Source organism: Pygoscelis adeliae, unplaced genomic scaffold (genome assembly GCF_000699105.1).
Source record: "Pygoscelis adeliae isolate BGI_AS28 unplaced genomic scaffold, ASM69910v1 Scaffold399, whole genome shotgun sequence".
In the NCBI taxonomy this organism is placed as follows: domain Eukaryota; kingdom Metazoa; phylum Chordata; class Aves; order Sphenisciformes; family Spheniscidae; genus Pygoscelis; species Pygoscelis adeliae.
Genome location: NW_008825609.1, coordinates 711,214 through 726,493, shown reverse-complemented (window position 1 = coordinate 726,493; position 15,280 = coordinate 711,214). Strand labels below are relative to the sequence as shown.

Here is a 15,280-nt window from a genome sequence, read left to right as displayed (position 1 = left end):
TGGGCATTTGTGCCCATCATTATTACAGCTGATGTTTTTCTGGCTTCATTCACTGCTTGCTAATGCTGGGACTCAACATCTATTGTTGCTCTCATGCATATTTCGGGAGTTGAACTGCTTCTGTCCTGCTCTCAATACCTTTTTGTCTGCGGTATCTATAGTCAGACTTCACCTATTTGATTTGCAGGCTGTTTGTAAATATGGGTATGTTCTGTAGAAGAGTTATCCCTGTAGGTCCTGACAGCCTTGCATGACATAAATATTGATATTTTCATTTCCTGTTCTTTTGGTGGTAAAGAGCTCTAGCTTCTATCCAAGTTATGAAAAACATATACATATATTGAGGACACTGGTATCTTTGTGAGGAAGGATCCAAGAAGTAATGTTTATGGGACCTTGTAAAGAGGCTGCTGTTACATGGTTAATGAGCCTTGACGCATGCAGTCCTTTCTTCTGATTGAAAGGATTTCTGAATGGCACCAGTAAAATTGCTGCCCTATAAACTGGAAAATCCCTGTCGGTAGTTTTCTGGTTTTGATAAAACACTAAATCTAGGGTGCCATTTTCTGAGCATGCTGCCTAAATCTCCCTCTTGTAGGGATTGTACTCTCTCCTCAACCTGACCACAGCTCCATACAAGGATCTCAATAGAGGATTTTTGGCTGTAAAATTTCCTGACCACAGGTTTATTCTGTTACTGTCTTGGAGGTATTTTGCTACTTAACTGGTGTCCTCAAATTATCGATGATGTTTTTTAGAAGCATAGTGCATCTCATGTATTGTCTAGACTGGTATATGGCATTTCTAAGACGTTGTGGTATTTGATTTGTAGCTTATCAGAATAAGGAGATAGGAAGTAAAAGTGTTGATTAAACATTTATGATTGTATTTCTGAGCTAATATCTCTACCAAGTAGAGCAGTGAAGGGCTAATCTTGACCTGAATGTTACTAACGTAGTATCTGATGCTATGAGTATTGGCACATCTTACAAATTGTTTGATGCTTGCCACTTTAATGTGCTTTCTCTTCTCTGCCAAATAATGGCTTCCAAATGCTTAACAGTCAGTTTTTTGTTGTAGGTTTTTTTAAACTGTTTTTTTTTTTTCATCCTCTTGGCAAGCAAAACCTTGACCTTATTGGAAGTTTGACAACTTACCAGTGCTTACTAACATGAAACTAAAGGAGGGGGAGGCATGCTGTAATGACCAGGGACTCGGAATACTTAGCATGTGCCTGTCTGCCTCTAGGAATTTGCAAGGCAACTTGAGGCTTTAAAAATATCTTTTTCTCTCCTCCTCTTTTTGCAGGTCCCCAATTCTAGAACACAATGTCGCTAAGAGATGCAGATAAGTACCTTTATGTGGACAAAAACATCATTAATAACCCCCTGACTCAGGCTGACTGGGCAGCTAAGAAGCTGGTATGGGTTCCCTCGGAGAAGAATGGGTTTGAGGCAGCTAGCCTGAAGGAGGAAGTAGGAGATGAGGCCATTGTGGAACTGGCAGAGAATGGGAAGAAAGTGAAAGTAAATAAGGATGACATCCAGAAGATGAACCCCCCCAAATTCTCTAAAGTGGAAGATATGGCAGAGCTGACATGCCTGAATGAGGCTTCTGTGCTTCACAACTTGAAGGAGAGATACTACTCAGGACTGATCTATGTAAGTAATCTTGTCTATTGGGGTAAGAACTTACAGTAATCACTTTGCTTCTAAAATGTGTATGTTAACCTTTCATTGCTCCTATACGCGACTCTCATGTGACTTAGCTTCTTCCCTCTACTTAAAATTTTTTCACTAAACTATGCCAATCCCCCTCTAGTTAATGTTGAAGCTTTCAAGGAATGCTGTGGTAAATCTGTCTTTAACATTTTAATGTCTTCGTTTGCAGGATGTTTTGAATGCCATTTAACTTTCTTTCAGCAAGAAGTGAGAGCAGTTCGAAAGTGGTAAATTGAGTCTGATCTGAACTGAACTAAATAATAATAAAAACACAGTCCTAATATACCTAACATCTGAATTGCTTTTTCCCACGTCTGGAGCTTCAGTGGGAAAGAATGCTAATGCCAAGATTTTTGTGTTACAAAAATTCTGGATCTCGAAGTGTCTTAGTAGAGAAGGCACATATGTGCCTGCATGTGCTTACAGATGGGAAATATTTCCTTTTCTTTCCACCCCAAAATGGACAAAAGCAGAGACTCCTGCTTCTTACTGCTGTGGAAATGACAAAGATACCATTTATGGGACCAACAGTCACACCCAATGAAGCATGCAGCAACTGCTTCACTGAATACCGAAAGCAATAAATAGGGAAAGGTGGGGAAGGAACTTGGAACTTGGAACCTTGGCCTGGTTCTTCAATTCCCTCCTGATTTTTCTCTTCATGAAGAAGAGATATCTGTTTAGCCAGCAGATATTGGTTGTGATAGCCTCTACTTTATTAATACTCTGCAGGCATAGAATGAATGATTAAGCTCAGGGGTAATGTAAAATTTGGGTGCAGTGGCTGGTTAAAACAGGAACTAGTGTTTCTTGGTTGTTTTATTCTCAAACTAGCCTCTGCTTACAGAATTAAAATGGAACTGCCTGAGACGGAATCCTGAGGGATGTAGAAATGCTGGATGTTCAGTATTTTTAGGCACTATGAAATCTTCTTCACAGTAGATTAGAAGATCTATTAAAATAAAATGTATTAAAGAATAAATTTCATATGTAAACGTGTATTAATACAGTCCTTGAAGAAAGTCTGTCTAGATTTTTTTTTCCCTCCCTCTTCTTGTGCTGTCAAAACCCAAAAGCTGCCTTTCATGTCATATGGAGAAGACAAACATAAGTAAAAACTCTCTGCAATATCTATCTGTATGTTTTGGGGTTTTTTTTGAATACTTATTACTTTGTCATACCCAAAGGGATATATAGTCTTTCGTGTAGTCATCTTATGTGGCAAGCTATAGATGATCTCTTCTGTCCTAACAGGGACTGGTGGTATCTAAGACACCACACAGCAGTAATTCACCCTAGCTATCCATCTAGCAGGAATTCACCCTAGCTATCCATCTTGGGTAGAAACCTTTGTGAACTGTTGCCTTCTAAGTTAAGGAGCATGAGCACAAGCTAGAAAGTAGTGGTCACAGCACTAGCACTAGCCTTCTGGAGTGGCACAAAGGCATATAAACAACTGTTGCAGAAATTATTAGGGAACATCTGAAGGATGCAAAGCTGATATAAATTTAGTCTGACTCCCACCTTCTGATGTCAAAATTTTGAGACCTAATGTTGTTGGAGGTTGATGCAGTTAAATACTCTGTGTAGTCAACTCCTTTGACTATTGGTCAAAATCTATTCTCAGAGGGAAGAATCTTGGTATTGAGATGAAATAGGATGTGCAAGATCATGTGTAACATTTTTAGAACAGGAAACATTGCTGGGTTATGTAATAAGTTGTTGAAAATAATTCAACAGCATCTCAGTTTGTTGCACACTATGCAATGGGCTGTTTCACATCTCTTGCAAGATATCCTCTGAAATTTCAGACATAGTCTGTGACTGTAATAAATTGAGTTCTTCTAATTGGTTTGTAAGAAGTATAAAAAAATCCCCATGTCCTTCACCCAAGGAAACCTAGCATAGTAATGCTCTATTACAGAATCTTAGTCTTGCCAAAACCGTGTTTCTGTGCACTTGTGAAATGGACTGATCTCACCTGTCAGCAGTTCTCAGCAAGTCAGGAGATTAATGCAAAGGCTTAAAATACTTTCATTGGAGTGGCTGTTAGTTGATCATTAATCCTCTTGAAGAAAGAGAATACAAGCAATGTATCTCTAGCATAAATGTCTCTGGAAAGATCATAAGCGTAATTTAGTTCTGCTCTTGTCCTTTCTCTCTTCTTTGCCAGCAGGGCTGTGTGTTTTTGTGGCTTTTTTGTTTTCTTTTTTTTTTAACTTTTTTTTTTCTGTCTACCCATTCTATAAAAGGAAGGGGGAAATCTTATGGCTGGTGCAGACAAATTTTGAGCAGGGAGTGTCAGACATTTCAAGAACTAAGAGCTTAAGTCTAACACCAATTTGCTGTTTTCATGTGCTGATTGGTTCTGCACTGAGGTGACTGGCTTTCATATTAACCCTTTCTATTCGGAATGCTTTATCAGAAGATCATTTTCAATTTCTGTGGTTTTTTTTTTTTTAAATTTCCTGAACTGCCTTGTTTATATTCAGTGTGAAACTCAAAACTCAACCTTAATGTTCCAGTTAGTTCACTGAAGTTAACAGTTGCTGGAAAATAAACTTTCTGATGCTGTCAGTTTTGTGCCATGCTGCAGATGGTCCTTTCAGCTCTTCAGAGCTAGTTTAGCAGTTAGAAGAATAAAACTAGTTTCCGTTTGGCCCATGTGTGACTTGAAATTGTTAGCAAAAGGTAATGCCAGAATTCTATTTTGAGATAGTAACGTCTGAAACAAAGTGCAGATTTCCAAGCCAGCTATGCTTATAATAGATTAGCCTTTCAGTTGGAGCCTTGGGTTCAATTCAGGGATTTATGCATATAAGTCTTTACTTGTACTTTAATAAGATGAAAATGACTCGTCTTCTCTGTGTTAGGGCTGACAGCTTCTACTCAATATAATTCAACTTGCTTCCTATATAAAACTCTGTCAGTGTGCTTGACCAGTAGTTGTGACATGGTGGTCTCACTCAGTTGCCTGTCCCAGCCATGATTAGTTACCTGTCTTTATTGGACAAAAATATCACCTCACACATCTGTCTGAGATCATTATACTGCAAGGAAACTTCCCTTCGGTATTTCTCCTGGCAACCATAATGCTGGAAGAAGGTGATGACTCTTCCTGCATACCTGCTTCATGGCTTCATCACTCTAATTGAAATTAATGTCTTCCTTTTCTAAACTGCTGCTCTCCTCTGTAAGGCTGCTTCAGTCCAGCTTCAGACCTTTACACTATTATTACTTGAAAAGCGACAATTCCAATTTGTCAGCAAACATGGCCATAAAGTCACACAAATACAGACAAGAAAACTTTACATTCCTTGTGGAATATTGCTACAGTACTTGCTACCACTTTTTTTTTTTTCTCTCACTTCTAATCCCCCCCCAAAGCAGCAAACAGGTATTTAGCATTTTTAACATCTTCAAAGGTTCAGTCTGTGGCATGAGTTACAGTTTTGTTGTGGGGGGGAACAGGGACTACATAGGGCATCTTCTTTTGATTACTACATGCATGTTGCTTGCTGCCATGGGATTTGAGGCAAGATGGTTGCTAATGCAGACAGCTGGAACTGGCAGCCTAGAGGGTTTTTGTTTACTTGTTTTTCAGAACTCTGATAGAGTTACAGCTTTTCTTCTAACAGTTCAGTTGACTCCAATGTCAATTATTTCCATGCCAGTATAAGGAGAAGGTGTATTGTATGTACTGTGAACATGCTACTCTTGAGTCAACTCCTTTCTACCTCTTGGTTCTACTCTGTCTTCCACTAGTGTAGTGAAAGGTCAGGAAAGCATGACCCAGTCTTTCAGCTGCTATTCTGTGCTCTACAAGTACTGTCTGACATGATGGAGAACTAAGGCTGACACAAAAGGAACTAGCATTGCCAAGTTGGTTTCTGCAAACTCCTTAAACTGTTCCTTTCAAGTACTACCTCAAACCTAACCTGGCTAGAATGTCTCACTGAAGTTTAGCTTCCTGGAACTTTAGAAGTCCTGCACTAAAAGATTTTTAGCCAACTTTCATAGTTTCCCACTTTGGAAAGAGATTTAGTGTTTTCTGTAAGCTATTCAAATATTCCTTGAATATTTAAAAAAAAAAAAAAGTAGGTCTGGAAACATTTCCTGATAGTTTATACTGGAGTATGGAAAAGGAACCTTAAATACCTATAAAAATTTTGCTTTCTGGGGGACATAAGGTGAAAGTTGTATCTGAATCTGCTGCACGTAGGAGTGGGCTAATTACTTAATGTTAAGCCAGCATGTAGAAAATTTGGATAGAAGACTGTAAATTGTGTAGTAGATGCTATTTTCACCCTTCTGATTACTGTAGTCTAATCCTTACCTTTATCTAGCTAAAGAGGCTAAATCTGATTAAGTACTCTCTGCTCTCATTGTGGAGAACTCTTTACCACTCCGAAGCACTCTTCATTGAGCAAACAATGGAAGAGATGGTAGCAATAGAAATAGGTGCTAAATGTAGTCTCTTCTGGTAGCACTACAAGTTGCTGTAGAAAGCTACTCCTCTCCAGATGTTTCAAACAGCTGCCTCTAAAATTGACAGGGAACTAGGGTAGCTCTAAACCCCAGGAGCAAGGCTTGGAATGCTATTCTTAGAATATCTAGGAAATATCTAAGAAGCTTCTGCTCCTCCTATTCCCTTTGCAAGTAAAATGTTTGTTAGGGTTTTTTTAGGTATTCAGATCTCAAAGATTTTTCTTTTTTCTTTTAAGAAGCTTAATATTTTCGCCAGAAGTATTTTGACAGTTGTCTTCCGTTAGAACTGTAGAATTTAAGCCAGTGGAAACCAACTGAGAAATCGAGGTTTGCTGTCACATATCAATGAATTAACCATTTGAGATGAATTAGGAGTAAACTTTGGCAAATGTTGCCGACTCTGAGCATAGAATACTTTAGAATTGTTTTCTATATTGACTAGTTCAGAACTATACTGCATTAATGACCTTATAGTTTTAAATCTAGTTCTAGTTATACTCATTACATTATAAATCATTAAAGTGTTCAGGCTGGAAGGGTCTTTAGGAGGCCATCTAATCCAACTTCCTGTTCAGAGCAGGGTTGGCACTGAATTCAGCCTAGTCCAGTGGCCTTGAAAACCTGCAAGGAGTACACTGGTCGTCTTTTTCTTTTAGTAACTATTTTGGTTTGAAGTTTTATTGCGTTGTAGTTGATTGATTACTGGATAAATCCATAGCAAGCATGAGGCAGAACATAATAAAATGCATGTTTCTAGGAGCTGAGCACCTACCTTATATAATGAAATGGACACTTGACTTGAATATAGGAGCTTTGAAAGGAAGAAAAGCCAGTCCTAGTGGACTATTAATTAGACAGGGAGCAGGCCAGTTTGATACCAGTGTGACTAATGTGTCAGTTGATGCTCTGTGCATACTTGGAAAGGTTGAGTACTAGTCAAGTTGATATGACTTTAGCTGTTGCTCAGATTCTCATATTGCTTGGTGGGAAGCATCCCACGTGGCATCACTGGAAGAAGCATTTAAAAAAGGACTGGTTTGTTTGTTTTTCCAAGTAATATACTGTTAAAACGTGTAAGTATATAACATTTTTAATTCCTGTCTTTTATTTGCTGGGGCGTTTTCTTTCCAGACCTACTCAGGCCTGTTCTGCGTGGTAATCAATCCTTACAAGAACCTGCCCATATACTCAGAAGAAATAGTGGAGATGTACAAAGGCAAAAAGAGACATGAGATGCCCCCTCATATCTATGCCATCACAGACACAGCCTACAGGAGTATGATGCAAGGTGAGTGCTGAGATAATGACTCTTGCTGAAATCACAAATCAAGGTTGCAGTCCTAGGAGAACAACAGCTCACTGCTACCAAAAGGCTTTGTTGCCCCCTCTGTCCTTGCTTACAGACACCTGACACCTACTTGGTACTAGCTTTTGTGTTCAAGTGAATAGCTTTCTCCTGCTCTAGTGGATTGAAGAACCTTACAAAGAGTCTGGCAAGAGCTAAACATGACATAAAGAACAGACCGGTGTGAATGCACAGGGTTCAGAGAAGCAGGCAAGGAGAACTGAGGTAGCGAACTTTCCATCTCAGTGATGAGCCTATGGAATGATAGCTGTAGGTGGGCAAGTATGCGTATTGGTTGATGGAGGCTTTTAACAAAAGTATTTAAAATCCAGTCATACAGTCCAGCTGGGTGAAACAAGCTTAGTATCACCTGCATTTTGAAGTGTGATGGTCAGTGGTAGTTTTACTGATAAGGAGTTGTTTGGTTACATTCTTACTCTGTTAAGAATAAAACTTACTATCAGGCAATATTAAATGCATCTGTTGGCTTTTCATAGAATAAAAGAAAGCAAGCAGATTGACCTATTTTTTTTTCCCCCCGTGTATACAAATGAGAAGTAAAGAACCATATATATTATCTGCCGCTTGTTTGTCACTTGAGGACTCTTAAATATGGAGCTCAGAATGTCCTGTGCATATTCCCCCTTCTGAGAAGAGGTCTTTCACAGCGTCAGTGCTTGTGTTTGGGATGCTTGGAGAGTGTTTGGGTATGGAGGTATCTTGTGCCTTTCTTCCTGTTTGTAGCTGGGTTATATGAAGAGGCATGCTTTGTAAGGTTTAAAGGGTATAATGGAGAGTTTGATTTGGTGTGGCTTGTATGAATTTGATTACTCCTTCATTTTTTGGTGACTAGCAATGATTAAGGTGTTTGTCTCTCCTAGGTCTTGTCATTAGCCTTATTATTTTTGAACAAAGGCTAGATATAATAAAATCATGCTTTAAAATTCTAATTAGACTCAGTTTTAAAGAGCTCTGCTTTTCCCCTGCCCTCACTACCACTTGCATCTCCAAGCATAGGGGGACTATAACAATATGGTTGCCCAGAGTGGAAAGGGAGCAAGAAAAACTCCTTCCACTTACCTGCGTTAGTGGCTTTAAACAAATTTTACGTGTGGAGAATGCTGAAAAAGGTTGCTGAAGTGTGGTGCCATGCAGAGCACATGGGAGAGCTAACATGATGGATGCTATGGATGTTTAAGGTATATTTGTAAAAGCCTTGGGTGGGGAGGAGTGAGCCATACAGACATGCTGCAGCGGACTGGTGGCAGGGTACTGGTGTCAATTTGTTGAAAATACGGCAGTTCTTGAAGAAATATAGCTATACTATTGATGTGTTACTCTGAAAGGAATGCTCTATCCAGAGGAAAAAACCTGTGAACCTGGACCTATATAGGACCTCACTTCCCTGAGACAAGGACTGGATCTGCCATGAAGGACAAGGACAGATGCACCACCTATACTATACGTGGCAGCATGGTTGTCCGTAAACCTCTTATCACTGTTTCGCTTCCTTTATTACTTCCTTTTCCCCCTTGCCCACTCCTTGTCAGCTCAAGTACCAACATATATTTTTCTTAAACAAGCTATTGACTTAATCCTACCAGAGTTACTGTTGCCTAAAAAGAAATCTTTTCTATGTAGAATCAAAAACAGTTTCTTTGGCATTGTTGTAAGGAGACTGAAGAAGTCCTTTTCTCTCTATAGACAACAGTTAAACCATTTGGAACTGCACGTGCATGCATCTTGTCCTTCATCCCTGCCAGATAGATCAGTATGTGGCATGGATATCCAGACAGCTGCAATTCTGCAACAAGGGACAGGTGACCTTCCCTGGTCTGATGGAGGTTCAGAGCTAGTGATTAATCTATACGGATATTTTCTTTCCTTTGAAAAGAGAAGGTGTCTGTCATACCACTGCTTGAGTGATGTCTAAAACTCAGAAATCCCAGTCCTGAATTGCTTTGGTGTACAAAGCTAAAGAATGCCAGCCCTGCCTCTGTTTTCCTAGCACGGGAAAGTTGCTATGAGCTCTGCTGGAGTGTTTACCTTTCCCAGAACAATTCTAGCTATGCAATATTCTCAGCAGCATTGACAGTCTAGAGGTTTACCCCAGCTCTTCTTTGCCTGGTTTGAGATATCTTTATTGCTGACTTCTTGGAACACTTGCTGGATGTGAATATCATTCCCAGCTGAGCTTTTGAACTAGCCTGCTTTGACCTGTTTAGCTAGGTTTGGAAAGATTTTTGTGTATCTTGCTTCACGTGTACGTATGTGTGCTAGCAAGAACCCTAGAGATCGTTTTAGTGTTATTTGCTGCCTTATTTCTTTATTGCAAAGGGTAACAGTAGCATTCCAATGTCTGCTACTGGGATTGAAGGTGAGTAGGTTGTTGCAGTGTCTCTGGTCCTGGCTAGCCTCTAGGGCAATGAAAAGCCACATTCCTATTCCACTTTCTCAGTTTTGCTTAGCAGTGGGGGAGGCTTGGTGCAGCAGCCAGTGGTATGGCAGGAATCTGTACAGAGAATAGAAGATGAAAGGGTCCGGGGCTCCACATGAGCTGGAGGCATTTAGGCTGCCTTCCCTAGGTTACTTTCGGAGCCCTGAAGGCCGGGAATCCTTCACGGTCTGGAGAAGGATAGCAGGCTGTTGACTCTGACTTCTGTCAGCATGGGGTATAGTTATCTCTTAAGCTGACAGAGTGGAAAAGCCTTGCATGTTAATTGATTTGGACTCAAATTTGAATTTTTTTTTGGTTTTCAGTCAATTTATGCTATTCTAATAAGCAGGCCATTCAAAGGGACGTTTGTCAGGAAAGGAATTGGGAAGGGAGAGGACGATGAGAGCTTTATTCCAACCTCTGCTAATCCAGAAACTGTTTAACCCTTTTCAGGCACCTATGCTGATGCACTGTGGGTAAGCGTGGTCCTCTTTTTGTGTCTACCGTGGTTACTCCATTCACAAAAGTGTCCTGTGGCATTGTGGTGGTCTTGGCTGGGATAGAGTTAATTTTCCTCATAGTAGCTAGTATGGGGCTGAGTTTTGGATTTGTGCTAGAAACAGTGTTGATGATGTTGTCCTTACTGGTGAGCAGTGTTTACAGAGCGAAGGCCTTTTCTGCTTCTCACCCCACCCCATCAGTGAGTGGGCCGGGGGTGCACAAGAAGTTGGGAGGGGACACAGCTGGGACAGCTGACCCCAGCTGACCAAAGGGATATCCCATACCATATGACGTCATGCTCAGCATATAAAGCTGGGGGAAGAAGAAGGAAGGCGGGGGGATGTTCAGTGTGATGGCGTTTGTCTTCCCAAGTAACCATTTGGTGTGATGGAGCCCTGCTTTGCTGGAGATGGCTGAACACCTGCCTGCCGATGGGAAGCAGTGAATGAATTCCTTGTTTTGCTTTGCTTGTGTGCGCGGCTTTTGCTTTACCTATTAAACTGCCTTTTTCTCAACCCATGAGTTTTCTCACTTTTACTCTTCTGATTCTCTCCCCCATCCCATCGGTGGGGGGGAGGGTGAGCGAGTGGCTGTGTAGTGCTTAGTTGCTGGCTGGGATTAAACCACGGCAGGCATTTATATATTCCAAGAGGTTAAATTGCTTTTTGTTAAATTTCACCAGAAGTACTTCCTTGAAGCAATAACATGATGGAGAATGTGTTCAAAGTGATTTTTTTTTTTTCCTCCTTTTTCTGACCCAAGTCATTAGTGTTTTTGTCTCATTTCTGAGTCTTATTTTGCTGCATGGTACTTGGAGAGACTTCCTGTGCTGCAAGAGCAGAACTCTCAAAAAAGTGTAACATTTTTGTTTTCGGAGAAAACAACCATTTGTCTTAATGTTTCTGTTCCCTGGGTAACCTGGATGCCAGAAGCCTCAGGTAGGACTGCTTTCGGAAGAATTATTCTTCTGGCGCTGATGATTGAAGCATAGTGCCTGCAAGTGGAGCAGTGTCTTGAGCAAACAAATCATTATTCTAATGCAGCAGATGTACACTGAAGGGGTACATTCTTTACCTCAATTCATAGTCTCCAGGGGATCTATTTAGAAAAACATATATTAAAGCTGTTAAACAGCACCTGTTTGTGTATTTGGAACACATCCAGGGAATCTTCTGTGTCAAATACTGATAGAAGCTAAAATTTCATTGATGTCTGGAGCATGATGGCTGTTTTAATGCCAGTGTCTGAAGATTCTGTGATAGGTTAGATGGGTATGGTTACACCGGTCTCCAAAGCTCAACCTGCTCAACTAAGAGATAGGTAGGAGAGGGAATAGACAGCACATTGCTAATGAAGGTACTCCATCTCCTTTCTCATCCAGTTTCTCCACATATTAGTGTAGTGCTCCTAACGCTTCACTGAACAAAACTCTTCAAGTCATTGTGCAGTGATTAAACCCTCCTTGACCTTGATGGATTAGTCTGCAAAGGAGACTGTGCAGCCAGCACCTTGCTGGTATTCACTTGGGAGTTAGGTAGTCTCTGGGCTTGGTGTTTAAAAGAAAAAATTCTGAAGCATATTAACTTCATGATTTTTATTGTCCTTGTTACATTAAGGGAGGAAACAGTGTTAGCTATTGTAAGACAAATCACTTGCTGTTGTAGATCTTCACGTGTACCTCAGGCCCAGTTGTCATTTTCACAAGAAACAGTCCTCTAGATCTGCTTCTATAGAACATGACCTTGAAGTATTTTATTTGTAATTCTTGGATGTTTACATATTTCTTAAGTTTCTGACCTAGTAGAACACTTCTATTTTAACTTCCTTGGTCTCAAAGTCTTCTTTCTCAGCTTGCTTCTTAGCATTGGTCTGCTATGCTGCACAGTATATTGCACTGTCCCAAAGTGCATCTTTATTTTCTATAGACTATTCTGTGTGTGTTTACTAATTCAGGGATACTTGATTGACAGAGCTGTTCAGATTATGTAGAGGCACAGATGTCTCTTCCAAGTTGCATGTAAAGGTCAAGTTCTGTTTCCACTAAACCCAAAAGAATATAGCCTGTGGTTTCACTAGTTTGTTTCCAATATTTGTCCAAATTTCTGATGCAAAGGGCAACATTAAGTTTGGATACTAATTATGGAGAATGTTTGTTTTGATGGTGTTTGCATACAAATGGCAAGAAAAGATGTATGTAGTTTCTGATTTTCTTAAGAAATGTTTTACATGCTTTGAATTACTTGAGATTTCTAAACGCAGCTCTCAAAATCTGTGTCTCGAAATGTGGTTTTCAGTAGAACAAGGAGCTAAAAAAGAGTCCATTGCCCACTTGTTTTTTAGTAGTACCACACCCTTTTTGCTTCATTCCTGTAAACCAGAGCAGAAACTCTCTGGCAGTCACTTATGTAATGCTTCAGCCCTTGCTGTCAGTCTCCCTGCAGTTCACTGGTTTAGTATCATGAGCTGCCTGAGCTTTTGCAGGCTGTATACCAGTTTTTCTTTCCTGTCAGAACTTCATAAACATTTGTGTAACCTAAAATTACAGCCTAACTTGTTCTTCTGTTTTGCTATCTCCAGATTCAGTTAAGGAGTGCTAGAGAAAGGGGTATGGGCTCTAGTCCAAAAATGGCTTGGGGAAATAAATATTTGCATTTGACCCAGCAGGATATTTTTCCTTTTTTTTTTTTTTAAATGAAACTTACTTTTCTCCTCGTGACTGTCCTCAAACTTGAGATAATGCAAAGCTGAATCTTGGCATGCAGTGTTCCTGCCAACTCAAGTGATTTTCACCTTTTTCACATCTTGAAGCTCTATTGTTGAGAACTGTCTTGAATATGCTGTTTGTCCTTCATTTGATTTCTTTTTTTTTTTTTTTTTTTACTTGATGGTAGGTTATTAGCATTTTGAAACGTCTCTCTCATGCATTCCTTAAATGATAATGCAAAAGCAGGCTCTAAGGCTGTGTTCTGGTGTTCCCCTGGAGTGTTTTTGATCCTACTCAAACCAGCATGTCAGGTTAAAGCACCATAGTGAACATATTTGATTAGATTTTATGCCAGTGAGGTTGTTCTGAGTAGCAGCGTGTCAAGTGCCCAGGGCTCCTCCTGTGTTAGAGCCCTGAGGGAAGGACGTGGGTTGTAAGATTATGTTGAGGTTGGAAGAGAAGTTTGAGGAGGGACTGCGGAACCGAAACTACTGCATGGTTGAAGCACTTACATGCATTTAAGACTAATTCTTGCTTTAGGTCAACTCTTTAACTTGGTCAGCCAGCCAGTTGCCTAAGTTGGGCTACAGGCATCCACTGCAATGCTAGGGAAGCAGTATAGTAACGGAAACCTAGAGGGCCAGGCTGCACAGCTCTGCCAGACGCTTGGTGGTTAGGAGGTGGGTGGTACCATCGAGTTATGGTTAAGCTTTTAGCCTCAATGAGTCAGCTATAGGCAGGGGACTGCAAGCCAAGCCTTTGCCTTTCAGCTACACTTCCTCTTAGCTGGAGAGATGATGTCACCATTGTGTGAATGCTATATTACTTCTCCTTTTATGGAGATGAACAGGCTTGAAACTGGAGTCACTCATGCAGAGGAAGTGGGTGATAAAGGCCTGCTAGGATGTTCTGTAATTGAGATGTGAAGCTTAAATTGCACGTTCTCTTGTAGCCCCCCAACCTTTTCCTTCTCCCATCCCAAAACATCTAAGAACAAAATTCAAGCATTTGGGGCTCTATTAATTTATCAATTATGCCAACATATTTGACCACAGCAGTTCAGCATTCATTCACATTTGTTGTTTTGCAGTAGAATATTTGGCTGAGGACTTTTTATGTACAAGACATCTCTCTTGTGAAAACAAATTTTGGTTTAATTAAGTTTTTAATATATACTGAAGGTCCTGGAAGCAGTCTAAAATGAGGTCTTTTATTTTTGGACTGAAGAAAGTCAAGAATGAGTTAGATATTAGGGTTTTTTTTAATATAGTAAAATTAACCTACTGATCTTATTATACCATACTGCTGTATAGCTTAAATTTGAAGGATGTTTGATTTCCTGAATTTCTGGATGCTTGAGGCTGCTGCTTTGTATGATCACTTGAATACTGCGGTGATGAGAGCTAAAGAAGAGCCTCGATAAAAAGCTTTCCTTGCCAGCTGCTCTGAAATACAGAACTGTTGCTATAATTAACTAATGAGTTGTTATTCTGGATTGTTTTTAATAAGTGACTCTGTTTAGGATTGAAAAGCAGATGCAGACTTCTTTTAATCAGGCATTTCTTGATTGTGTTATTATAAGCAACTGAGTTTATGGTACCCAGCACATTCTCTTTTGCTGAGTAGGTTGGTTGCACAACTGACAATGGAGTAAAGGCAAGTGCTGACTGAAGTTGTGCAGTACGCCCATGTTGAATGATCCTTTAAAAAAAAAAAGGGGGGGGGGGTGGAGGTGGCCTCTTGTCTGGGCAACTGAATTCTGATTCGTGATTGCACAAGTCAGTATTGTATGGAGAATGAATATTGGCATTTAAAGCAATTCTTAATTGGAAGTGTGGTCTAAGAGTTATGCTTTTGTATGCGTTAGCTCTTTGGCCCTTCGGTCAGCTCCAGTTTCCTGTTGCTCAACACATTATTCGAGTTGTCTGTCTGTACACAATTAGAAGAATTCCAGCTATCCCAATGACTGCTGCTTTGCAGTCCTGGGAAAGAATTTCCCCCGGATTGCAAACAGGAATGTTGCCTTTTATGGCAGTGTATGCACGCTGCCGGTGACTTGCCTGCACTCGCAGGTACATTCCTGC

The 15,280-nt window shown here is 40.3% G+C and overlaps 1 protein-coding gene across 1 annotated transcript in view; it reads left to right on the top strand.

The window, feature by feature from the left end:
• Nucleotides 1-15,280, top strand: part of MYH9 (myosin, heavy chain 9, non-muscle) — a 70,059-nt gene that overhangs the window by 13,341 nt on the left and 41,438 nt on the right. The window contains exons 2-3 of the mRNA XM_009332612.1: nt 1,309-1,661; nt 7,341-7,497. Coding sequence (XP_009330887.1) covers nt 1,329-1,661; nt 7,341-7,497 — 490 coding nt within the window. The 5' untranslated portion in view covers nt 1,309-1,328. The remainder of the gene's footprint in view (nt 1-1,308; nt 1,662-7,340; nt 7,498-15,280) is intronic.